The 25,457-nt window shown below is 51.4% G+C and overlaps 8 protein-coding genes across 8 annotated transcripts; 4 read left to right on the forward strand and 4 right to left on the reverse strand.

The window, feature by feature from the left end:
• Positions 1-51: 51 nt before the first annotated feature.
• N7477_008490 (uncharacterized protein) lies at positions 52-7,048 on the forward strand (the record flags this gene model as incomplete). The annotated part of the gene is made up of 2 exons (XM_056970153.1): positions 52-1,316; positions 1,402-7,048. 2 exons carry the CDS (start codon positions 52-54, stop codon positions 7,046-7,048), a joined length of 6,912 nt encoding a protein of 2,303 aa, XP_056820185.1.
• A 402-nt stretch (positions 7,049-7,450) lies between these two features.
• Positions 7,451-8,170, reverse strand: N7477_008491 (ribonuclease H-like domain-containing protein; the record flags this gene model as incomplete). Its single annotated transcript, XM_056970154.1, has 1 exon — positions 7,451-8,170. The coding sequence occupies one exon, from the start codon at positions 8,168-8,170 to the stop codon at positions 7,451-7,453; it is 720 nt and encodes a 239-aa protein (XP_056820186.1).
• A 1,109-nt stretch (positions 8,171-9,279) lies between these two features.
• On the reverse strand, positions 9,280-10,428 carry N7477_008492 (DUF4050 domain-containing protein; the record flags this gene model as incomplete). Its single annotated transcript, XM_056970155.1, has 1 exon — positions 9,280-10,428. The coding sequence occupies one exon, from the start codon at positions 10,426-10,428 to the stop codon at positions 9,280-9,282; it is 1,149 nt and encodes a 382-aa protein (XP_056820187.1).
• Positions 10,429-11,938: 1,510 nt separating this feature from the next.
• N7477_008493 (ATP-binding protein) lies at positions 11,939-14,774 on the reverse strand (the record flags this gene model as incomplete). The annotated part of the gene is made up of 2 exons (XM_056970156.1): positions 11,939-14,371; positions 14,439-14,774. The coding sequence occupies 2 exons, from the start codon at positions 14,772-14,774 to the stop codon at positions 11,939-11,941; spliced, it is 2,769 nt and encodes a 922-aa protein (XP_056820188.1).
• Positions 14,775-16,349: 1,575 nt separating this feature from the next.
• N7477_008494 (LIM domain-binding protein) lies at positions 16,350-18,885 on the forward strand (the record flags this gene model as incomplete). The annotated part of the gene is made up of 3 exons (XM_056970157.1): positions 16,350-16,659; positions 16,829-17,883; positions 17,941-18,885. 3 exons carry the CDS (start codon positions 16,350-16,352, stop codon positions 18,883-18,885), a joined length of 2,310 nt encoding a protein of 769 aa, XP_056820189.1.
• An 886-nt stretch (positions 18,886-19,771) lies between these two features.
• On the forward strand, positions 19,772-20,657 carry N7477_008495 (urease accessory protein UreG; the record flags this gene model as incomplete). The annotated part of the gene is made up of 2 exons (XM_056970158.1): positions 19,772-19,947; positions 20,018-20,657. 2 exons carry the CDS (start codon positions 19,772-19,774, stop codon positions 20,655-20,657), a joined length of 816 nt encoding a protein of 271 aa, XP_056820190.1.
• A 215-nt stretch (positions 20,658-20,872) lies between these two features.
• On the reverse strand, positions 20,873-22,538 carry N7477_008496 (WDR46/Utp7 family protein; the record flags this gene model as incomplete). Its single annotated transcript, XM_056970159.1, has 2 exons — positions 20,873-21,847; positions 21,909-22,538. The coding sequence occupies 2 exons, from the start codon at positions 22,536-22,538 to the stop codon at positions 20,873-20,875; spliced, it is 1,605 nt and encodes a 534-aa protein (XP_056820191.1).
• Positions 22,539-22,805: 267 nt separating this feature from the next.
• On the forward strand, positions 22,806-25,282 carry N7477_008497 (small subunit rRNA maturation protein TSR1; the record flags this gene model as incomplete). The annotated part of the gene is made up of 2 exons (XM_056970160.1): positions 22,806-22,911; positions 22,974-25,282. 2 exons carry the CDS (start codon positions 22,806-22,808, stop codon positions 25,280-25,282), a joined length of 2,415 nt encoding a protein of 804 aa, XP_056820192.1.
• Positions 25,283-25,457: the final 175 nt, after the last annotated feature.

Consider the following 25,457-nt stretch of genomic DNA (forward strand, 5'->3'; position numbering starts at 1 on the left):
TCTCGACACGCCTCGATGAAGCTCTAGAGATATGGACGAGCTCCGCCAAGGATGTCAATGGAACCATGGCGGAAACGAGGGTTTGTCCCGGACTCTGATGAAGACGACGAATTCGACTCTCTAGATACGCGAAATGCCTCTATCGACGCTGCACAGGATGCAGAGGATGCCGACGATGTTGTCGATCTTGAATATATCCCTTTACCTACGTCTACTTCGGCATTCAGAGCCGGAAATTCTGTGGAAGCGCCGACCGCCATCAACAATGACAACAGCTCGTTAACGCTTTCGAATGTTGGAAATACGAACGGCGTCCCTGAAGAAAGCAAGAGTGAGCAGGACACAAATCTCACGGCTAATGATGACCATTCAAGCAACCCGAATACAGAAGCTTCACCGGCCGACATTGAAGCAAAGGACCGCTCTGCAAGCCCCTCCCTAGGAGATCAAACGCCAAAACCACGAAAAGCGCGCAAAACTTATGGGAGATGGACATCTTCAACACGGACGCCGAGCTCCCTTGTCAGGGAACGCCAATCTAGACTGAATGCACAAAATGATAGGATATGGGATATTCCTAGTTCGCCGGTACAAGGAGCCATGTCTGGAAGTAAATCACGAAGCCATGAGGCCACGCCAAAATCTTCCACGCCTGTACAATTATCGCCTTCAAAGATTGCACTACGTCCTCATGCGAAGGAACCGAAAAATGGGCTAGACTGGTCAGATGCACTATCTTCCCGGAGCTCTTCACCCGATGAGTTAAATGTGGTCACAGAGCCATCTCCGAGACCACCACAGCGTAACGAGCATTTCAAGTTTCAAGAACAACACTCGAAAGATGATTCAGATGATTCAGATGATTCAGATGATTCAGATGATTCTCCATTATCATCTCCCCCGGCATCCCTTCACTCTCCATCCGGCGAGGAGCCAGATGTGGAGGACAGAGTTCCAACAATACCACCGCCGGGGGTTAGAGACCACGGCTTGGCAGATATTGATGTCCCGCCAGAATTATTACAAGATTTGTCTCAGCCAGCACGTAGGTCTTTCCGGGAGCGAAATGCAATACAGCTGCATCCATACGCCCTCGAGCTTGCCAAATATCAACGGCAAATGAGAGAACGAGGTATGAGACCAATTCGACCACCCGCAGTGTCCTCAAAACCACAAGCCCAAGAAGCCACAGATGAAAGCCAGGAGCATGATATGTTCAACCCCGATTCCCTTCAGTCCAGTCCGCCGCCTGAAGAATTTCTCCGACCAGAACGACAAAAAAGAACGAGATTCTTCCGGTCAAGCGATTCGGCATCGTGAGAAGCAGAGCTCTCTGCCTCGTCGAACACAATCCCACAAAAGACTGAAGGAATCTCATCGCTTGGCTTCCCCAGATAGCAGGCATCGCTCAAAGACTCAAGCTAGACCGCAAGTGGTGATTCCAAATCGCACACCCACAGGCGGCGTCGATCTTTCTTTCTTCGATGTTCCATCCAGTCCGCCAGACTCGCCAGCATCTAGGACTCCTCGTGCAATGGAAGGTTTTCGCTTTCCTACTGGATTCAAACTATCGCCGCCTTTGCCTGATGCTGTCGATTCTTATTCAGCTTCACCGGTGCTTCAGAAACCTACTGCAGAAGGCGAGTCGGGCCTGCTCATCGATTCCGACGACTCGAAGGCGTCCGATGACTCCCAGAGCTCTGTGGAAGCCGAGGAAAATAACGAAGATTATGTAAACCGTCTGATACAGCGACGTATTCGGGGTGTTCTTCCCGCGTCATGGGTCCGTATAGATGCGGAACAGAGGTTCAAGCAACAGAAAGGTGCACAGAAAAATCGACTTGCCGCTCAACGGCCAGATGGCAAAGGGGTTGCCCAGAAAATCGTTCGAAAAGCGAAATCAGGGCAGTCACGAGTGCAGCAAGGTCTGATCGACCTTGCAGACTCTGAAAGCGACGAAGGGAATCGACCCCCAATTAGCCTTAATGTCAATCAAGACGCCGACTTGCGAGCAGACATGTCCATGGAATTTGATCGAGAGGGGGATGCTCTTGAGGACAATCGGATTGACTATATGCTTCCGACCATTCCTCGCCGGCCCCGTGAAAAGCGAACGAGCTTGAAACGAGTGCATTCAAAAGAAGACCCCCGTCAAATAGAGAGACGTTTGAAGAAAGCTCGTTTAAAAAGACAAACCAGGCTCACCGATGCCTCATATGGAGGACATCGAACAGCAATGAAGCGCACAGCTTCATTGCCCAGATTGGGGATTTTGGATGCTCCCGATGTGGCATCTAAACCTCGCACAGAGCAACCCCAATTCCTCAGAATCGCTGCTAGGAAAGCTCGTTCGCGCCAAGATGGTGGGAGACAAAGTCCAACACGGAAGTTCTTTCAGCTAGGATCGAGGGTTGAGACCGCAGAAGCGAATGAATCCCTGCGAGATTGGAGAAGGGGAGCAATCAAACAGACCAAAATCGCTCTTCCTCACACCAAGGGTCGTAAAATCCAGTCAGTCGGGAAACCATCTACGGATAGTCGCGGAGTTGGGCTAACTGCTCGAAATTCTCGAATTTCGAATCACTTTACTGTGGCAGAAGCAATTGAAGTTCCCGACGATGATCTACTTCTACCAGATCACCCCTCTCCTGATAATCTTGCTGCGCCCGTCACTCCGACGGAAAGAAGTTCAGTCGCAAAAAATCCCGCACAGGCTGAACGACAAGGCCATCAATGGATCGTTCGCCGAAACATTGGCATATCATCTTTGAAGCGCAGCGGTGCTCGTCCTGCTGCGACCAGTCTGGCGGGCCCTAGTCAAAGTCAAGTTGACAACCGAGCTGTATTTGGTCGCTCTCTGACCCTGCTCAATCGCGAATTCTCCACTAAACAGACATCCCGGAGCTCAAAGCCCAGTCTGACTCTCGATCGGTACATTTCGGACCCAGTATCTGGGGTATCTCCAGCCGCTACTGCCTCGTTTATTGGTGCTTCCGCAAACGCGACCAACATAGCTCCAAGTACGCAAGTTCGTCAAGGCCGGGGTCGCTTAAAGAAACGCCCACCCAAGCAGCTCAACCTTGATGCATATGAATTTGTTCAAGATCCGGAGGCTATTGCAACAGTCTCCGATGACATGGATACATTCCCCTCAAATAATGCATCGCCTATGCGGCCTTCGCCTTTTTGTGTTGGCGGCCTATTCAATTGGCAACGCTCTTATTCAGTCGATTTCGGGGTATTGCCATTGCGTGATGGGACATTCTTCCATGAAAGTACATTCATAGGGAGTGGCGAGTTTTCCCGCTCACTTAATGTTGCAAAACGCAACATGGACCGTGAATCTGGCTTTTCTTCAATTCCAATCAGAGACCGGACCTTGCAATGCGGTATCTGGAATGAGAAAGTCTCTTCAGATTTGGAACATGTTTTCGACATGATGGTCGAAGATGTCGAGAAAAGTGCTACTGCTGCTCCGGGTACAAAAGCTGACCTGAGTGCTGCATCACTGGCATATCGATCTTTGATCAAGTATGTGACAGAGAACTTGTCCTTCATCGATCCCGTCGACCGAACAGGATTTGCCATTCGCGCAATTGGGCTGCTTTTCAGACTCAAGGACCCAATGGCCGCTTTCATTACCAGCAGTGACTACAACAAGACTGGATTGGTCCGATTTGCATACTACAATCTTGTGTTTGCAAATCAGATCCGTCAAATCACATCCCACAGCCTTGTCAACTCTTCTCTCGCCGATGATTCTCGACATCTGGTGGAGACATTTGCGAAAGACACGCTATCATTAGTCTTTGGCGAAACTGGGGTGACTGAATTGCAAAAATTGTTTGAAGAAACAAAGAAATCAGAGCAATATGGAAAGGCGATACATGAAGAATTTCCGTCGGCAGAAGCTTACGTTATTGTTCAGCAGCTCCTGCACAGCTCGGCTGGGCTCACTAGCCTGCTCAAAGACGTCGAACTCGAGGTTTGCACCAAGGACATTGTTTGTAACCACAAGGACATTTTGATCTTGGAGACGGCATGGCGCAGCTTGTTCACTCCAATGTCTCTTCATGAGATCGACCACCATGGTATTGCGCGACGTGAAACCCGATTCAAAACGAGCCATGACAATTGGACTTTGGTTAAACGGCTTCTGTCCCCGGCGCTAGACAATTATGATACTAACTCTGCTACGCAACCAATCTCATATAATGCCTACTGTCGAACTCTCTTCCAACGTTGCCATCGTCTGATCAATATGTGGGGCTGGAGGGAATGCAGGCCCGCTCTCGAAATGTTATATGACTTCTTCGCGCAGAAGACGTTTTACAACTTGAAGCTCGAGGAAAGCAACAGCTCCCCTACCTTTCTTGATGAGCTCGATCAGAAACCTTCTTTGGATGTCCGACCCAGCGAGCCCTGCTTCCACACACTGCTCAAAATCATCGCAAGCGGCCTTCGCTTCATGTCTGAGCGGTACGACAACAAAAGAATTCGGAACATCGCCTGGCGATTCCTGCCCAATCACGGTCGAGTCTATCCAAAAGACATGCCTATATACCACGAAGATCTAGATGCTTTGCGCAACCACCACGATCTCCTCTGCACTCTGTACTGGGCTGTTCCTAATGGATGTCGTCCGAGATTGGAGAGCATTCGCAACCTAGTTCATCCCGCCGATTCTCACATTGAGACGTGCAGCATCAATCTCCGTGCTTGGGCAAGGCTTGTTCGGTTCAAGCTTTCAACTAACGAAAATATCACGGGGCTAGACCCATTCGCCGACTGGCACAGCTACTTCTTGACCGAGCTTCGGCAACAGCATGCACTTGCCCGCCAGGAAACCGAGGCAGAAAACAAGGGCGGCGTTTCGAAACAGCTTATTGAAAGCACAATTACCCAGAATCAGCGGCGAATTGAAAGCCTGTTGGGCATGGCTCTTGGTGGGATGCAGACTGCTATGGAGCTGGCGCCAACCATGGACCATGCGTACAGGTTGATCTCGAAGACTCCTTTTGATTCCATCATGGGGTTGTTCAACCCAAAACTCGCTCGAGTAAATGTTGTCGTGACGCAGGCTTTGCAGGTGATTGTGGCGTATGCTCAGAAAGATAATCTTGCGTTACCTCCGACTCCTGCTGCTGCATCTGCGGTCCTGCCAACCGCGGAAGAAGACAGCCAGGAATTTGGCTTCGGTGATTCCGATTGGGCTGATATTGATGCTGAGCTGGTCCAGCAGAATTCTCCGCCGCGTGAAAGTATCGAGCATGTGCAGAGAGTCCTTCACCCAGTTGTTTCTCGCCTGGTTTCCAACTGCTTTGGCGCCGATCATTGCCCGGAAGATGCCATTCTCAAGAGCTCCCTAGATTGCTGGACGTCTATTGCCCAGGTTCTAGTGCGCCATGGACTCAAGGATTGGGACAACTACCTCAGTCAATTCGGAGATGAGTCCTGGGCGAGACTTCGAGACACGCTGCAGACGAGAAAATTTGCGCCGCATTTTGTGGCACTTTGTATTGAGAAAGATGGACAAGTTTTATCCGATTGTCGAATCATGGTCATGAGCATGTGGATGTCGTCGTTGGTTGAACGATCCTCAATGCTCAAATTCCAGCACCATCTCACCGCTGCGATTCTTAATGGAAGCCCCCAAGATCCATTGCTCCAAAATCTTCCGTTCACAAAGGACAAGAAGACGGAGCGGTACGCAATCAATATGGAAGAAGTGAGCCAGCGACGACTGTCTCTCATTTCCAGCGTGTTGTCAAACATGCGCGAACACATCCTCGGACTAGAAGTGTCCATGAGTCGCGATTTGAACGTCACAAAGCGCGACTATTCTGAAATACTTCAGCGAATGATGGCAGCCATGAAAGACAATTACCGCGAGCTTGGCAATGGAACCGCTGAGTCTGCTCAGGGTGCTTATGTCGAATTCGTGCATCGAATTATCACATTTCTCCAAGAACTCACGAGCGATATACGGCCTGTCGACCCCTTCTTCACAGACCCAGCGCTATTCCCACTGCCATCCACCGATCCGAGGTACATTGTTGCGAAGTTAAAACGTTACGAACCGAAGCTTTATCTGAATAAGGAACTGGTAACCCTGAGTGGGTTCATCCAAGGCATTACCGAGAGGGCACTTGTGGAAGGTCAACAGAATCATCTTGCTGGCCAGCTACACACCGCTATGAAAGATACTTTCGAAGCTGGACGACCCGACAAGCCAACCCTTCGAGCCGTTCTGCTGCAATGCGTGTTCCCTGCATACCTCGAACTAGCATTCAGTAGCCCTGCCGCGTGGCTCCTTGCCCGTCCTGTCATTTTAAGCATCTCACTCGTCTTCAAAGACTTGCTATTCAAGATTGACATCTCAGATCCAGACTGCGTCTCTTCCCTGTTGAAGATCTTTGAAACGGTTCTCCAGTCATCCTATCGAGCACTTCAGCAACTTTCCAACCGCCCAACCAAGTTCAAGGACCCCGTCGTTCTAGCCATCATTGCCGCTTTCTTCGAGATGATATCCGCCTCTCTACCTTTGATCGATTACATCGAGCGTGTCACGGACTTGGCCGATGAACTTGTTTCCTACATACAATGGTTCCGAGACTTGACCATGGCTGTGACCTCATACTTGGATCTATCAAGTCCAGGACTTGATAGACTCTCACTACCCGAGCCACTTCCAGTTACCGTAACGATCGACTTGCCTCAGCAGCGGGCCACGGCTCGTCGCATGGCCTTTGAAGATCACCAGTCATACCTTCGAAACTGGTCATTCCACAATGGAAAATACTACTACACTCGGCCTGGTCACGATTCTAAGGAAATCACTCTTGAGGCCGAGATTGCCGCAGTGGTTGAAAATGAGGCTGTTGCGAAGAAGGCCTTTGAGGGTGCTACAGCAGATTTCATATATGCTGTGGAGCGATTGGGACTGCTACCACCTGTCGAGTTGCCAAATCATGAGTCTCATGGACGGATGGATGAGTCTACTCTGTCTTCTTTACACGATTGTCTTCAATCGCTGCACTTGCAGTAGAGCTTGCATTTTTCAACGCATTACATGTATTTAGCACTGGCGTCGGGTAGTTTTTGAAAATGGGGTGAAATCTCAAGAATTGCATTATACTCGTGACTACGAATTATCCTCGCCAAGCCTTAAGGCTATAATATCAAGTTTGGTTCCTACTTTTCAAAAGCAGAAGTACATAGGTCAATAACGATATATTTCGCTTTCACACGGGTCAATCTGAACGCTAAGTGATAATGTTGAAGGGAAGTGAAGCAGAGAAACATGCGCCGGGTTGCTGTTCGTAAAGAGCCGAAGTAAACGCCCATCAAGTCTTTCTATCTGCATCATTCGCTCCACCACCTGTTCCCGTCCTTAGTTCCATCGTCTGAACTCTGACTTCAGTCATAAAGCGAATGACACAAGCACCTCCTACACATCATGGAATTGTTCAAGGGGCCTCTTGAGTCGAGCCTCTTGAGCATGAGAGTCAGCACATGTACTCCACTGCCTCGGAATAGCCCAGAACCGAATCTCCATGCCCTCATCATCCCACGCCTCAATCTCACCCAGCAGACATTCCCACAGGTCACGATTCTTGACATCAGCACATGTACTCGTTCTCCAGTTGGTCGTAAGCCACACCGACACCCATTCGGTGATGCCTTTCACAACGTATTCGGAAGCAGTGGCGATCACGAGACTGTTGAAGCCCTCCTCAATCCAGTATTTGTGTCGAAGAGCTGCGATGACCGCGCGCAGCTCGGCCCGAACTCTTGTTCCTGGGTGAGCTTGGCCAGTGGGACCTTCCCTCTCCAGAGCAAAGCTGGCATAGCCATCAGGCCCACAGTTGGGCGGCTGGAAGATAAAGGCACAGCCGCCTTCTGGGTGTTGTTGGGTAGTACCTGAGAATGCGCCGCCTGTGTATATGAGGAACTGTCTGCGGTCGGTTTTGTTGATGAACCGATTCACAGGCAAGGTATTATTACGACCGCAGGTAGGTGGGAACAGCGTTTGCGGTGAATCCCATGTGTTGCGAGGAGTAAATCTTCGAGGAATGAGACGTCCGGTGCCTACTCTGAGACCCCGGGGGAATTCTGGATCCACGATCCGGCTGAATTGGCCGGAATGAAGGATGGTGCGAGGGTACATGTTGTGGGTGTTGCTTAGATCCCGATGTAAACAGCAGGAGAGGATGAACCATTCAGTGAGGGGCAATGAAAGATGGGTTTCCCTTTCTTCCTAAAGAATTTGAAGATGCTCTGTGAGAAGAGAAATTGGAGGTTTGCTAGAATAGTCGCGGAAGATGAATGAGTGAAGTTCTACAGATGGTAGTTTTGTGACTTTGGAAAGAACGACCAGACGATGCAGTCCCAATGCTCGGCTCATCGATGGGCTCAAAAGGACGGGATCACGGTGATGATCATCTCAGAACTTGGCTCAGGTTGATTCCATGTCGCCTGTGGTCTAGGTTGGTTCCCTGGACTTCTAAGACGCACACCAGTCCCTACATATGGACTGTGGCTCCTCGTCTGGCGCCATTCGAGCATAATAGTCGGTAACTGGGCTCTATGCTCTTCGAATTGGCCAGAATGAGATCTTGAGACCCCTCTTTTCCCATCTTCCCAAATCTCCGAGGAGACACTTGTAAAGAGCCCGGGTCTGGACTGATTGACCAGTGCTTCGCTCAGCCTCTGTTATGATATCCACGTACGAGGGCGCTGTGTACAGCCTGGACTCAGGGATTGTCGACCTAAGTAGTCTGGCTGTCCATCGATTATACAATGGAGGATTTGGAATTGTAAAGTCCCTACGTTGAGACGTCTTACTGATGAAAGCAGAGGAAAAAGGGATGAATTAGGGCGAAGCTACCTTCTGTCCGCTGCCATCTATACCTACTCTTTCTTGGGGTTCTACTGTATACGACATGATGCAAGATGGATGTTTCAAATGTTGATGCTCATATGAAGTCGCCAAGAATTATCAAGACCTGCTCGTTTTGGCCGTAGAGAACTCCTAAGAACTATGTGCGAGATGACCATGCACAAACCTAAGACCTTGTCCATGGATAGTAACAGTCACAAGAATCGTATGACACAAAACCTCCGCATCGCCGAGATCGACCTTATTAGATAACGAGAAATTGTAAGACATAGACCGCCGACTACAGACGCCAGATGCATTGCGCGAAAGACAATCAGCCCGTACAGATCGTGACAAAGTTGAACACTGAAGCGACAGATCCTCCGTCCGCATATACACTAGACAGCACCGGGGGTCCCAGGCCCAGAAGCAGCATCGGTGGATCCGCGTCGGTGGAAGGGGTTGTGAAAGACCTTACGCATCGCATTGGTGATACTGTTCTTTCGTCTTGTCTGGGTTGGGTTATCTGATGAAACCGTCTTGGGAACGGAGGCGTCGTCTTGGAGGACAATTGACGTGACGGCTGGCTTGGGTGGCCATTGCCCGTCTGCCTTCCAGCCGTGGACCATGGCATTAGTCAAGTCGGCCAAATTGACCGGTATGGTAGGCGTCATGCCCTGCACGACGACCTTGGCGTAGATCGATGGGTAGATGGCGGGACCGATGGTTGCGCGTATGGGGTTGTCGGCGGAGATGAAAGGAGGCGCGACAGGAATGAGAGGCTCATCGAGCTCTTCATCAGTGTCCTCCACGTTGCTATCGTCAATTGCTGGGAATGTCGTCAGGCGGGAGGGATCCTTGGACGTATGCGCGTCAGGTTCGGTGATGCCGGTCTCGGTAGATTCCTTGCGCTTGTCGTCATCGAGAGCGGTTGACTGCTCCTCTTCAAGTCTCTCCTTTTCTGAGATGGATAGGGATCTCTCGATTGTATTTGCCAATCCAGACCCCTCTGTGGTTTCGCTGTGAGCTTTTTGGTCCGAGGGTGGCGGTTTCCCCGCACTGGTGTCAACGCCTGAATCAACACTGTCGACATTAGATGGACTTGAAGACCTCAGTTCCTCCAGATTGCGCTTCTGTTCCTGAGCTCGTATTTGTCGTCTCGTCCGAGCTCCAGACCATGCATCCCGTTGTGCCATCCACATCCGCAACCCCTCATTCCATGTCATCTCCTCGTCCATCTGTCGGCGGCGTTTGCGCCGCCTCTCAATCGCCGTTTCTGCTATTCTTCTACCTAAGGATGAATCCGAATCATCATCGTCTGATGATTGCGGTTCGAGCTCGGAGCCGGAACTGTCGAATTCGCGACATCGCCATTCGATCACTTGGCGATTTTGGTAGAGGGTGCCGGTTGAATCGATAGATGAGGATGAAATGGGACGAGCAGCATCGGCGCTTCTATGAGGATCGAACTCCCAGTCATCACGAACCACTTCGCGCACGAACCGTTTCGCATCGCGAATGGCTGTGTCGCGTGAGTCGCCAGACATGGCTTTGGGTGGGGAGTCTGAATTTTCTTCTCTCGCAGGCGTACGGGATAACGGTAGCAGGAGAGTATGATCGACGCGCACTCGGTTTATCGCGGAATCAGGCCGGGGCGAAGAAGTCCTTCTCGACCTCCAGTGAAGAAAAGAAGCTCGAGTGGCGGGTGGAGACGGATGCGATGTCATCGTGGCACGTGCCTTCTCTTCGCGGGCGCCGCATTGATCAGGCATGAGATCGCGCTACTTTGAACGTAGGGTCTCTTGGGGCGATCAAGAACTCAGAAGAAGCTTGGGCAAAGGAGAGTGTATTATCGTCAACCTGGTCGCGTGGAGTGAGGGCGGGGGGACATGCAGTAGTAGTGCCTCTTGGGCTGGGCTGATCTATACCAAGCTCAGACATGATTAGAGTAATACTTTCAACCATGGCACTCCGCTAGACTCTCACTCGCTAGAGCTTCACTAACTTAAGGCAAGTCTTGTTATATTCCCTATGATCTAGCTGTACTGAAGTCTGCAATGCCGCATGTCCATAGCTTTGAATAATCCCTATCGATCATGATACGATAAGACAATGTGTATCACTTATATATCGCAAAGGCATCTTAATACAAGTATATAGCCTGTCAAAATATATTTACGTATTGATGACTATATTTCATCAACATATTGGGTAAAATTGCCGAGCCGGAGAGGTCCAGCGAAAGTGAAGAAGCCCATACTGTTTGTCTTTTGACCATCGGAAATTGTAAATATTGCGTTTGATAACCTTGAACTTCGTTTGCACCAAATTGCTATCGCTTAAAGCTATACAGTCTAAGATGGTCGGACTGATCTCAAGCGGATCTCAAGCCCATACATTGGCAATCGAGCGATCATAGTTTAAAATTTACCCGACGAGACCCTGTGATATCCCAAAAACGACACAAATTACCCTGGACAGGGATGCAAAACGGACGCCTCGACTTTCCGAAATAGGTTGAATATCGATCTTTTCCCAAACGGCAGTCAAGTTCCGGTCTTTCGCGACCCGAGTGGGTAGCTAGGTGCTATTCCCAGATTACGACATACACACACCGGCATTACATCCCCGCGGTCTAGACTTTGCTAATGAAAAGATTACCTGGTTCTATTCATTCCCTCTCGACACCGTGCCGCAGAACATGATCAAATTTGAACAGCGACACTCTGTAATTATTACTATATGTCATGGATGAAATCCATCGTCAGCCGCCTAGACGAAATATAGATCCACCCAAAAAACCTTATTTTGATGCCGCAAAGCTGAATAGGAAAATTTAGATCATCCTGAACAGATAACTTATCGCATCAAATAATTTTCTAGGCTGTGTTTCTTTCCAGGGGCAGAAGAGGTCGAAGGCAGAAAATGCAAATGCAAGCGTATTTACTCTCGCGATATTAATACATGTCTATCGTGTCACTAAAAGTACAAAGGGGAGTCTCGGCTGAAAGAGTCAAACCCCAGAATGTATCCCAAGGTCTATAAAATTCACAACAATCAAGTGCGCACACGCGCACTGTCCGCCACAGGCTCCTCGCCAGACGGGGTGAATCCCCATCCAGGAGCCTTCTGACGCCGACCCTTACGATCGCCGTATTGCTCGTCGAACTTCCGAATCGCAGAAAGGGAAGACATATCCTCGCTGATGGACGCGCTGATCTCTTCCATTCCTCGCTCGAAATGAGTCAGTGTCAGCGTGCGACGCTCTGGGTACTGGTAGGGCTCGTCGCCTTGGTGTTTCGCGGCAGCCGCGTTCTCTTCACGCACGCAAGCCAGTGCAGCCGCGACGGACAGGTTCTTCAGATCGGAGCCGGAGTATAGTGGGGTCCGCTTGGCTAGCGCGGCGAGGTCGACGGAGGGATCAAGTTGTTCCTCTTTGAGATGGATCTTCAGGATCGAGTGACGATCTTCTTCTGTAGGCAGGTCCACGAGGAGCCTGCGAGGAAGACGACGGAGAACGGCGTCATCAAGGTCGAAGGGTCGGTTAGTGGCGACCATGATGAAGGCTGATAGGTCATTCATTCCGTCCCATTCGCGCAGGAACTGGTTGATCAGTTCGCGATGGGAGGTGCGGCTGCTAGCTCCTGTGCGCGAACAGAAAATGGCATCGGCTTCGTCGATGAAGACGACGCATGGGCTCAATTTCTTCGCCAGAGTAAAGATGGCTTTCACATTCTTCTCGCCTTCACCGACGTACATATCGTATACCTCGGATCCACTCACTTCGAGAACAGTCGCTCCACTCTCGCGAGCAACGGCCTTGGCAAGCAGCGTCTTACCGGTGCCCGGAGGACCGTAAAGAAGAAGACCGGGGATCTTATCGGTCGCCAGCACGCCGTAGGTGAAAGCTTCGGGGCGAATAAGTGACAAGGAAGTCAGGGTCTTGAGAGCGTCCACAGTTTCGGGTGGCACATGTACGTCGGCGAAGGTGGTGCGGATGCTCTTTGCATCCACAACGCCATTCAGCAGCTTCTTCTCGTGGTTATTACAGGTCTTGCGCAGGGAAGCCAGTAATTGTTCTCGACTTTGACCTGCTGGGGAATCTGTCGACTTGGAAGATTTCTCTTGCAACCAGTCACTGGTAACTCGGTCACCATTATCCATTAGTTCGATTCCTTTTCGGATATGCTCGAAGCCAAAGACTTCATCGGACTCCGCACTGCCAAGGGCCAGGGTTGAAACCCAGTGCACCTGGTTATAAGACCAGAAACGCTCTCTGATACCGGATTTTTTGATAGTGGACGAATCCAGCGGCCAGGCGCTATCAAGGAATATTTGGTCTTTGGCTGCAGTAGAACTCTCGCTGAGTCGGTAGCGAAGCATCATCTGGAGATGCCGAATGTTTATATCCATTGTACGATTTTTCCCGTCCTCTGCAAATGTCTTTTCGACAGCCTTTGCAGACATGGCGGGTGTAACCACCAGGGTCTTCGAGAAGTTGTCGTCAAAGACATTTTGTAATATCCTCGAGCCATCTTGGGGGGAAGAATGACGAAGATCCTGTGATGTACTGCCAACTAGCATGACTCTCGATCCTCCACGTCGCCAATCCTGAATCACCTTCTGTAGGATACTAATCATTCTCGCGCCGTCTCTGGTGCTTTGAATCTCGCGATAGTCCTGGATGTGTACAATCGTGTCTCGTGCCAGGACCTTCTTGGATGAGTCCGATTCAGAAAGCCCGTCTGTTTCAGCAGGCGCAGGTTGTGTTGGTTGATCAGCTGGGGAAATAATTTGGTTGAGCAGACCAGCCCAGCGTTGTTCCACGCCATGACCGAGATGACGCATTGTACCGAGATCCTGATCCTGCTGACCATTCATAGATGCCACGAGCGATTTTAACCCCATCCAATTAGGAAGCGGAATATCGCCCGAGTCACGGCTTGCCTCGATGGTAATGAAGCGAGGAGTGCTAACCTCAGCGCGCACACCTTGACCGGCAGCAATTTCCGAGATGTCTTCATCACCATCTTCACCATCCGTAGGCTCGGGCCAAGCCACGACTGGGGGTCTATAAACCTCGTATCCAAGGGAACGAATAGCTGAGGAGGCACCAGATTCAGTAAGATCAAGCTCACTGAATAGGATAGCGATGTCTTGGGCATTGAGAGTGACGAGATGCGTATCTTGTTCAAGAGCAAGGCGCTTCACAACTGCATTCAAGAACGTGATGCCATTGTTGCCCGGATACTGAAGCACAAGATGGGATTTCTTTGCCGCGGGTTCGTTTGCATATTGCAAGGATGGTAGTCTCAGACCAGCTTTGACTGAAGCCCGCAATTCCTCCCATGTTGCATCCGCCACGGCATATCGGTTCTCTGATCCCGTCGGCTCGGTCGATGAAGGGTCGCTGTCATCGCCACCAGAGGGTTGCTCTTCTTTAGCCGGCTCCTCGGTGTCCGGTACAGGTTTTGACTTGACGATCTCGACCTGATGTTGAGATTGTACCGCACCTTGACCTTCGGAGCCTCTATTCACCGTGTTTCGTCGAACAAACCATGCAGGAATCGTTGGCACCGGCGGCGATTTTTTTTTCTTGCTTTGGTAACCGGTTTCTCATAGCTCTCCGCACAGCGGATCCATGTGGCTTTGAAGCGGGCTTGCCGGTTTGGTCGGCGGGCAGGGAGCCATTGTTCACAAGAAAATCGTCGACGTCTGAAGAGCGAGGCTCATCAACAATATTTTCGGAAGGAGTTGGACCATCTTGGGGATCGTTCGCGGCTGAAAGATATCGTCGCGACGGGTGGAAATGCCGAGAGGCAATGAGCGCGGGATAACGGCGACGTGCGATGAATCGACAAGGGCGTGCAAGGGACAGCCGAAACAATTGCATTGACAAAAACATCCGGGGCACGAGATGCCACCGGAATCGAAAGCGCAAATTCAAGGAAAGCAAATTACTGCATTGACCGTGCAACGAGGTGCCAGCGCAGACGCCAGACGCCGCCGGAGAAATAGAAAATCACGTGATATGTATCCCAAAAAAAAAAACGTGCGAGAGACCCGGATTTACAGTCTAGATAATAACTGCGTTTCATTTGGTCAAAACCATGAAATTTGGAGATTTCCTGCCACGGCCTAAAGATTGAACTCCTTTACGTTACGCACCTGCTACGCTAGGAGTGATCTTCGGCCGGGATTACAATAAAGTTTGTGGATCGCATTACAGTGGACAACTGACACAAGTACGGGGTCATGGAAGGAATGATATCAATTAAGTGGTCCCATTCAGTGACTAGAGTATACTATGAATATAACATGGACGATCTGGGCGTGGCATGATCGAGAGTCTATGGTTCACCTGATGCAAACATTGGGTCAGCCCATGTCTCACAACTTGTAATGTAACGAGCAATTGATGATTGGAATGGTTCTCAGACAAAATATACTGGCAAGTAGCAAACCAACCGGGAAAGGAAGGTCCGAACTGTCTCGTCATGGTCGATTTGGAGGATAAAGAAGTAAAAAGGGTTTGACATCCTTGAACCAGAGAAAGAGGGGAGGGAAAAAAAAGCACTTTCGGACTTACCAGAGGCAAATAAGCTGCAGGCGCAGACAGTTAGTGGCGAGAGTTATAAGGCATGAGGCCTGATGACCACGCGAGAGACCTCTCTCATCATAAAGAAAGAGGCACTCCAGAGAGAGTATCAACAGGAAGTGTAAAGATGAGGGAAAGCGGGAAAAAAAAAACGCGCTGAAATACACAACAGTCACGTGACTTTGAGAAAGCGGTTTAGCGCGGCAGCTTTGCAAATCGCAGTCGAGTGTGAAGGGAAAAAAGCCTCAGGTGAAAGGAAACTAGAGGTGAGATCTTGATATTCACATACAAGAGATCATCTTCATCGTCCTGATCTGCTGTTTTGCCCCCTAGCATCTATCTTGACTGCTCGGTTACATCCTCCACTTTCGGAGCCGGATCCTCCGCCCCAGTTTCCTCTTCGCTCCCACCGGGCGATCATCTTTCTCTCCTCTCATGGGCGATCGCGACTGTCCCTGTCCCTTTTAACACCGTCTCGTCGACTTCGCATTCGGGCTTCGCTGTGTGAGTTGTCTCCCATGTTCGGAGGCCCAGCCCCTCCACGCCTCCCCTATCACCTCTTGTTTCCCCCCCCCCCAAACTTCGTGTCTCTTATCAACCCGTACTCCCCACCAGAACTAATCGCCCGGTCTACAGGACAACGAGGCCTGCATTGAGGCGAATCGAAGTCTAGGCTGAGGTCCCCATCCATGCTTCAGCCTTTCGCGTCTACTGGATCCTTAGTCGCCTGGGCATCCGCTCCGAAGCGCCAAGAAACCGGCCTCTAGTCTTGGGGCGCGCGACTCCTATATACATATTCCGGTCGGTTCCTCATCGTTGTCGCGATTTCTTCGCCCTTCAAGTCCCTTGTCCGTGGTGACATTTTCCACAATGATGATGGCGCAACCATTCGCTGCCCATCAAGGCATCCCACAGCACAGCCTGCCCCCGGGTCATCACCCAATGGCCGGTCAACACCCAAATGCCGGTCATCCCGGCCCTGGCATGGTACAGCAAATGCACCCTGGAGTTTCCGCACCAGGAGGACCCCAAGTGAGCCAGGCGGGTCCGATGATGGGTGGTATGCCCCCGGGCGCTGGGACTGCAGGTCCTGGTGGCCCCATGCCCAACGCCCACGCTATGTCCCATCTGAATCCGCAGGCGCCACACATGTTCCAGCAACAAGCGTTTGCGCAAAATTGTGAGTAGTTCCCATACATATTCCATACACTTGGAAGCGCGGGCTTCACTGGATACGCGCGCGCATACTGGGTACTCGCAGTCGAAGCGCGGTACTTTGGGCTTTGCTCGCGGTATCCTAGCCAATATCCATTCTCAGACACTTGCTAATCGCATCACCCAACTGCTAGATGCAAACAATCCCCAATTAATGCACCAACAACAGATGATGCGGCAGCAAATGATTCTCCAGCAACGGCAGCAAGCCGCGCAACAGCATCCACATGGCCTCCCATCATTACCCAATGGAACCCAGGGCTTGAATGCTGCCCAGCTGGCTCAAATGCAGGGAAACCCAGGAATGCGGCCGGTCAACATGATGCATCTTCAGGGACAGGTACCTCACGGCCAACCTCAAAACCTCACGCAACAACAGTTGTTCGCTTTCCAGCAGGCGCAAGCGCAAGCACAAGCCCAGCAACAAGCGCAGCAACAGGCTCAGGCAAACAATGGACAGCCCGGCCAACATACTCCCCAGCGGGCATCTGCGCAACCTCCTAACATGCATGAGGCCCAGGGTGGGACCCCTCAGTCTCAGCATGGTCCGCCGCAGGGTGGGACGCCCCAGCCGCGTCAGCCTTCCCAACCTCCGTCGACTCAACCCCCACAGTCGCAGGGACCACCCCAAGCTCAGGGTACACCGAACCCGCAGCCACAGCAGCTGCCGCCGGGCCAACAGCCAGGTCAACAGCCCGGCCCCCAGTCACAGCCTCAAGGAGCTCAGAGCCAATCAGGCCAGCCAGCCGGCCCACCGAATCCGCAGGCGCTGGCTGCCCAGGAGGCTCAAATCAAAGCGCAGCAGCAGCAGCACGCTTTGATGATGCAAAGGATGAACCGACCCGGTGGACAATCAATTTTGTATCTTCACGCTTACGCCGAAAATCTAAGCAATTTCCAGAGTCGGAACGAGACAGCCGACCTTATGTACTGGAACAGCTTTGTTGAGAAATTTTATTCACCCGGAGGTGTTCTGCGACAGGGTGTCTGGAATTCTCAGACCGGATCGAAGCAGTTTGAGATTACAACACCTGCACTGGCTCGATACTACCTTACTCAATTTTCTAGCGGCATTCGCCAGATTCAAATGGTCGTGGAAGGTGCCCGTGAGCGGGACTTGCCCAATGGAGGACACATGGTCGAGAGTCCTCGAACATCCTTTATCTACTGGTTTACGAATGATTGCCAAGTAAGTTCTTTGATAGTCATGACACACTTGGAACATTCACTCATGATTGTTATCTAGCTCTTTACGAACGGACAGCTGCGTGCTTCCTTTGGCATTGACAACAAGCTTGAGATGCTTGATATAACTGTCACCAGCCACAATGAGTTTATCCCCCGAAGTGTTGCTCAGGCATTGGAGACGCCCGAAATGAAACAGAGCCCCAAGGTCTCCAAAAACGCCGCGAAGCGAACACAAAAGCAGGCCCAATCACCAATGTTGCCGGAGTCTTTGGTCAACTCCCATGGCGTAACTCTCCCGGTGATGGGATTCTTGGAAGTCGCAGAGACCATCTCGCACATGCAAATGCTTTTCCACTACTCTCAACAGAATCCGACGTTATCCCCGCCGGAAGCGCTTCGCAGCCTCGTCAACGTTCTGCAGACGGTTCCTAATCAAGGATTTGCACCCTCGATGAACCCAGGCATGCAAGGAATGCAAGGTATGCAAAACATGCAAAATATGCAGAATATGCAGAATACGCAGAATATGCAAAATATGCAGAACATGCAAAACATGCAAAACATGCAGAATATGCAGAATATGCAGAATTTGCAAAATTTGCAGGCCATGCAAGCCATGCAAGCCATGCAAGGTATGCAAGGTATGCAAGGTATGCCCAACGCACGCAATCCAAGCATGAATGGCCCTTCGCAGTTCGCCTCGCCTGCTATGGCCCATCTCGGTCTCCCGGGGGCTCAAGGATCGCCCCATCTCGGCTCTGCGCATGCAAGCCCTGCTCAAAGCCAGCTTGCCGGGCCGCCGGGGATGCCAGGCTCAGTCCATCCATCTCCAGTTGGTGTTAACAATAGCCCTAATGTGGGCGGCAACAAACGCCGCCGGGCAAGCACCGTTAAGATGGAAGGCGATGACGGGGCAGAGGTCAACGGCACCTCGGCTCCCGGCTCGGCCAAGATCAAAGCTAGCCCTCGAGTACCTAAACGGCAAAAGGGACAAGCCGCTTGATCATATCGTTTCGATTTCTGATTCTCATTTTTCAAAGAGGCGGGGAACCGGCGTACGACTTTGGATACCTGGCGAGACATTCGTCTGCGCTCTTCTTGTTTTGTGTCGATTTGATTCACAGAAGGTCGCTCTCTTCGGCTTTCGGTACCTTGACGATAAAATCTCCCGTCGATGTTGGATTTAAACATTGCCCGCCCCTTGGTTTTCCGCGCCGGAGATATGAAGCGCGTCTCCATCGATTCCCGATCTACCTTCAATCCTAATGTACTCTATCTCTCTTTCAGCGTGTGTTCGGTTGGCTTGGGATCATCACCTGACCTTTATTTACTTGCATGTTCTCCGAGTTTTGAAGTCTCTTGCCAATGCGAGGGGTTTGACGATTTCTGGATTGGACTTTGTTTTGCCGTTTCTGACCTTTGGATTAATTCCTCTGATATCCGTGTTGGCGATTGCACTGGCGTCAGGCTGTTTGTTTCCTTGGACCTTCGTCTGCGTGCATTGGGGTGGTCCTTTGGGCCCGTAGTTTGGGAGTTGATTATTCCTTCCCTTGGGGCTCATCGTTCTGCCGCTATTTTGACGAATTCATACATATATATCATCACTGCCACTGTAACTCATTACTAGGCGCCATTTCTTGAAACCTATCCATCCCATCTTTACATTCTATAACATTTGCCACTGGAATTATCCTTGGCCGAATCGGCGATCTCCGTTCGGCCAAGTTTGACATTCTCGGCATGTTTGTTATCGCATTTCCCCACCAAAGCCTAAGCTAAGCCCTTGCTCGACTGCCCCTCCTTACCCTCAACCTCCGTTTTGCATCCATTCTCTTACTTATACCCCCATGCTTATACCCCTCTAGTACTCAGTGACTCAATCTTCTACAATGGCCCACTCTCACTCCCACGATGCCGGCGTAAGTCACTCCCATGACGACCCGTTTAACGGCCACGGCCACTCGCACGACATTCTCGATGGCCCAGGCTCTTACCTCAACCGCGAGATGCCTCTGATCGAAGGCCGTGACTGGAAGGACCGTGCCTTCACCATTGGAATTGGCGGGTGAGTGCCAACAACTTCCTTCAAATGATCCGTGTACTCCTATAGCCCAGATTATTCCTGACAGCTCCAGACCCGTCGGTTCCGGAAAGACAGCTCTCATGCTGGCCCTGTGCAATGCCCTCCGCGACGAGTACAACATTGCAGCCGTCACAAATGATATCTTCACCCGCGAAGATGCAGAATTTCTTACCCGCCACAAAGCCCTCGCTCCCTCGCGTATCCGCGCTATCGAAACGGGCGGTTGTCCCCACGCTGCCGTCCGTGAGGATATCAGTGCAAACCTGCTCGCTCTGCAGAATCTGCAGAGGCAATTTTCGACTGATTTGTTGCTCATTGAGTCTGGTGGTGATAACCTGGCTGCGAACTACTCGCGCGAATTGGCGGATTTCATCATCTACGTTATCGATGTTGCGGGGGGTGACAAGGTGCCCAGAAAGGGTGGCCCGGGTATTACTGGGTCAGATCTGTTGGTCGTGAACAAGATTGATCTTGCTGAGGCAGTTGGTGCGGACTTGAAGGTTATGGAACGCGATGCGGCAAAGATGCGTGAGGACGGGCCTACTGTCTTTGCCGTGGTGAAGAATGGGACAGGCATGAATCACATTGTGAATCTAATCATTAGTGCTTGGAAGGGAAGCGGTGCGTATGATCTGAGCTTGCAGCGGTGGAAGGACGGTGCCCCGCGTGGTTCGGGCAGTATTGATGAGTAGATATACGAGGGCGTGAGAGGTTGGTCATATATGCCATAAAATGATGATGGTACATAGGTACTTGCTTTTCCGGTCCAAAGATTCTATACATGTGGGTTCCTCCAACGCCTGAAATGCAGCTACATAGCTTGCTCTCCAATATCAAAAAGCCGCAGGGCTGGGTATCTGGATAGCTGTCTGAGGCTCGCGAGAGACGAGCAAACGCAAGAAACATATTAAGAGTCCTTCTTGGCGAATCTGCCCAGAGCCGGTCCAAGCTCCTCCCGCTCCTGGCGAAGCCTGTTCTTGTGGCGCTCGGCGTGCTCCTTGCGCAAAGCCTCGGCCTTGAGTCGCTTCTCGTCGATGACATTGCCGCGGCCCTTCTTGCGAAGATACTTGCGAAGAGCACTGTTGCGGCCACGGCCACGGTTTTTGATCTTCTCCATGTGGTCTTGGGGTTTGTGGTCCGGGTTGCGCTCTTCTTGGCGCTTCTTGTCGCTGATGGTATCGAGTTTTCCGATAACATCTGGGTCCAGCGAAATCATATCTGGCTGGAGCTTGGTAAGCAGAGAGTGCACCTCTGCCTCCTGGCGCTGGTGCGCATTCTCGTAGGGGTTCGCCTCCAGAGAGTCGAAGTTGGGTTCTCCGGCGCCAGGGACGAGGATGCTAGCGAATCCCTGGTCATGGGTGACACCTAGGATATCTTCGTATGGGCACCAGCGCATGTTTTCAATACGCTGGCCATCACCACCCCATGCCATGTAAGGGCTTTGCACCTTGCCCTGGTCGGCAACGGCGGCGTCAAAGAGGCCGCGCCACACACTGACCTGAGTACCCCAGCCGACAGCGGTAAGACCGCGATCACTGATGGCGACCGACGCACCGGGCTGATAAGTAGAGTATGAGTGGACTTCACGGAACATGCGAATATCCCAGACGTTCATCCTTTGGTCTTGGCCAGTCGATACCATGTAACGGCCTTGGCGGTCAATCGCAAGCGAGCGGACAGGTCCCTTGTGAACCATAGCCTTGACGAGCGCTGTTTGAGAGTTGGGCGACCATAATGTCACTTGTCCATTCTGGTGCCCAACGTGAAGAATGGCGTTATGAGGATTCTGGCAAAGGGCAGTGGGACGGCCCAAGCGAGTGGGCAGCTCGGCGACGGTGGTGCCGATAGAAGTGTCGGTGTATTTTAGGTAACCGCTGATGCCCTTTAATAAGAAGCTGCATTAGAAAGTTTCGTGACCGCCGGTTGAGGTGGATTGTACTTACAACACTGGCCAGAAGGTAGTGGTAGGGCAGAAATTCGAGGTAGAGCGGCTCCAGGTGCTTGTTGAGACAGTGCAACTCGGTTCCTTGATGGTCATAGATGTAAACGTATTTTTTCTGGGCAACCGCGAAGTACTGATTGTTGTGCAGCCAGCGCGCATCGCGAACTGTCTCGTTCAAGTTGAGCTCACAGCCCAGCTTGCCATCACGCCAGTCCATGGTTGCGACATGGCCTTTCCGTCCAGCTAACAACAGATTGCGTCCGTTCCGAGTATAATCCACGCGATAGGGCCCGAAGTCATTGAGGCGTAGCTCGAATCCTTTCTTTGCCGTTTCAATCCCAACACTTTCCTTAATCTCATCCTGTCGAACTTTGTATGTCCGTTCAAGCTCCCCTTCAGGCTCAAGGAAGCCGGCCTCGTGCTCGAGAAGAATCTCTGAATCCTTCGCTTGCAAGACAGCTTGCTTTTGCTTGGCCTCTTGCGCCTGGAGGGTCGAGCGGATCTTCTTGTTTCGAATGGCCTTGGTCGAGATAGCTTTGCCTCGTCCGTAGGCCTTTTGGGCTTCAATAAGCCGCTGTTTAGCCGCACGGTCTTCGGCCGTCATGACCTGTTTCGAACCCGAGTCAGCCATTTTTAGTATGTGCTGCTTTTCAAAGGGAAACGCTAATCGACTCGCGGAGAAAAAGCGAAATCTAAAAAATTGCGCCAAGAGTTGCGCTCACCGCTCGCTTATCCTCTCCACTGCCGAATTTTGTTTTCTTATCGCCATTTTTTTTCTGTCTGCGTGGGATTTCTTCGGTCTCAGTGTTTTTTAATCTCGATTCCATTATCACAGAGAGTGTTTTCTCGTTTCAAGCTGGACTCCCTTCCATACCGTTTCAAAGGGTCCAGTGCCAACATGGCGCCTAACCCGGAGCATCACCACCGCAACAGTACCAAGGCTGCGAACAAGCCTTTCAAGACCAAGCATGCCTCTAAGGGTGCTCTGAAGGACCAGCAGAAGGGTGAGTAATTGCTTTAATATTCACAAAAAACTTACATGGAATTTCTCTTATATTTTTTTCAGGTAAAATCGAGACGGAGCGGGGCACTCGCAAAACCCCCCACCAACAGCTCAAGTCGAAACTCGATCGTCGCAACCAGGCCCGCCAGAGGCAGCAATTGAAGCACCAGCTGCGAGTCCAGGAAACCAGCATCTTTACTGGCCAAAATGGAGCGCCTCGCCACATCGCTATTGTACCTCTCACCCCCGACATCGATATCCCCGCTGCGATTCAAGCTTTGAACGAGAGTGTCGAAATCTCCTGCGCTATATCTATTGATGGACCTACCCGCGTGCGCGTCGAGCGCTTCCGTCAGAGCTTGCTTTATATGCCGGCCAAGTATGACTTGATGAATGCTCTAGACGTGTGCCGTATGGCCGATTTTGTCGTATTGGTTGTATCGTCAGAGACAGAAGTGCAGGAAGAGGGCGAGTTGCTTCTGCGCTCAATTGAGAGTCAGGGTATCTCCAACGTCATTACCGTGGTTCAGGGGCTTGACAAGATTAACCCGGCCAAGAAGCGTCCTCAAGTGGCTTCTTCGCTTAAGTCTTTCGTCAACCATTTCTTCCCGGCTGTCGAGAAGGTCATGTCGCTCGATTCGCGACAGGAGTGCTCCAATGCTATCCGCTCTCTCTGTACGGCGACCCCCAAGGGTATTCGCTGGCGTGACGAGCGTAGCTGGATGCTTGTTGAGAACGTGCAGTGGCCCGAGTCAAATGAAGAAGTGGTCGATGATGTTGTTATCTCTGGTATCGTCCGTGGAAAGGGCTTGAAGGCCGACAGAATCGCACATATCCCAGGCTGGGGTGACTTCCAGATCGATTCGATCACAGCAGCTCCTTTACCCACCAAGGGCAAGCGTGATGATGCCATGAACGTGGACGACAACCAAGCAAGTCAAGTTCTTGATGGCCCTACTGCGGACCAGGACGACATGGCCACTGTTGCACCCGAGGAGATTGAAATGCAGGATGACGATATGGTTTCCATGGCCGACACAGAGAAGAAGGGTGTCCTGCTGGATGACCACCACTACTTCTCCGACGACGACTCTCACATTCCCGCGACGCCTAAGCGTTTGCCCAAGGGTACCTCAACTTACCAATCCGCTTGGTATCTGGAAGATGTCTCCGACTCTGGATCCGATCTGGAGGATGACGATGATGAGGAGATGGAGATGGACACTGCTGGTGCACCTGAAGATGGCGTGTTCCCTGACAACGCCGACGCCATGACAGAAGGTGGTCCCTCGGAGTATCCCCAGTCAGAGATGTTCCTTGACCCGTCACCCGAGGACGAGGCTCAGGAGCTGGCAGATTACCGCGCTAGTCGCAAGACTGAAGCCGAAGAAGATCTTGAATTCCCCGACGAGATTGAATTGCACCCCAATGTGCTCGCTAGAGAGCGTCTCGCTCGTTTCCGTGGCTTGAAGAGCATGAAGATCAGTCCTTGGGAGACTTCTGAGGACCGTTCCTTCGAGCCTGAAGACTGGCGCCGGTTGTTGCAGTTCGGTGACTACAAGAGCATCAAGAACCGTGTCATTCGTGAAGCTCTTGTCGGTGGTGTCAACCCTGGTACACGTGTCGACATCCATCTTCGTGCGGTGCCTTCTGTTCTCCGCCAAAAGGCCCAGCCGCTTTCCCTGTTCTCCCTCCTGCGCCACGAGCACAAGAATACCGTGGTCAACGTGAACATGACTTTGAATGGAAGCGTCGAGAAGCCCCTCAAGTCCAAGGAAGAGCTCGTTGTGCAGTGCGGTGCCCGTCGCATTGTGGTCAAGCCAGTGTTCTCCTCTGCTGACAACACTCCCAACAATGTGCACAAGTTCGACCGTTACTTGCACCCCGGTCGCAGCGCCATCGCCACATGGATTGGGCCCATGACCTGGGGTGCTGTCCCTATCCTTGTCTTCCGCAACAAGCAGACGGAAGAGGACCCCGAAATACTCGACTCCGCAGACGAGAAGCCGGCGCAACAACCCATCGATATGAACCGCCTGGAGCTGATCGGCACCGGTACTGTCGTTGCTCCCGATCCCAAGCGTGTCATTGCCAAGCGTGCCATTCTCACCGGTCACCCGTACAAGATTCACAAGAAGGTCGTTACCGTCCGGTATATGTTCTTCAACCAAGAGGATGTTGCCTGGTTCAAGGCTTTGCAACTTTGGACTCGCCGTGGCCGCAGCGGTTATATCAAGGAGAGTCTCGGTACTCACGGTTACTTCAAGGCTACCTTTGATGCCAAGATCAACCCCCAGGACTCTATTGGTATCAGTTTGTACAAGCGTGTCTTCCCACGTCCTGCGGTGGCTCTCGAGGCTTATGGCGCATAGATAGGCGCTTTGACTGTTCTGTAAGAGATGGATGAACTATACTTGACTACCTGACATGATGAGAGCAGTTCCTGGCCAGGAATGCATGGCATGATACACCCCCAAAAGTACATAGAGGCATTTCCTAATGAATTACGAGATTTCTTCTTACATTTTTCAATCATACTTGTCGTCA

The sequence above is a fragment of the Penicillium maclennaniae genome, assembly GCF_028827695.1.
Source record: "Penicillium maclennaniae strain IBT 15551 chromosome Unknown utg000007l:1.0-4884863.0:1.0-4888362.0, whole genome shotgun sequence".
Taxonomy (NCBI): Eukaryota; Fungi; Ascomycota; class Eurotiomycetes; order Eurotiales; family Aspergillaceae; genus Penicillium; species Penicillium maclennaniae.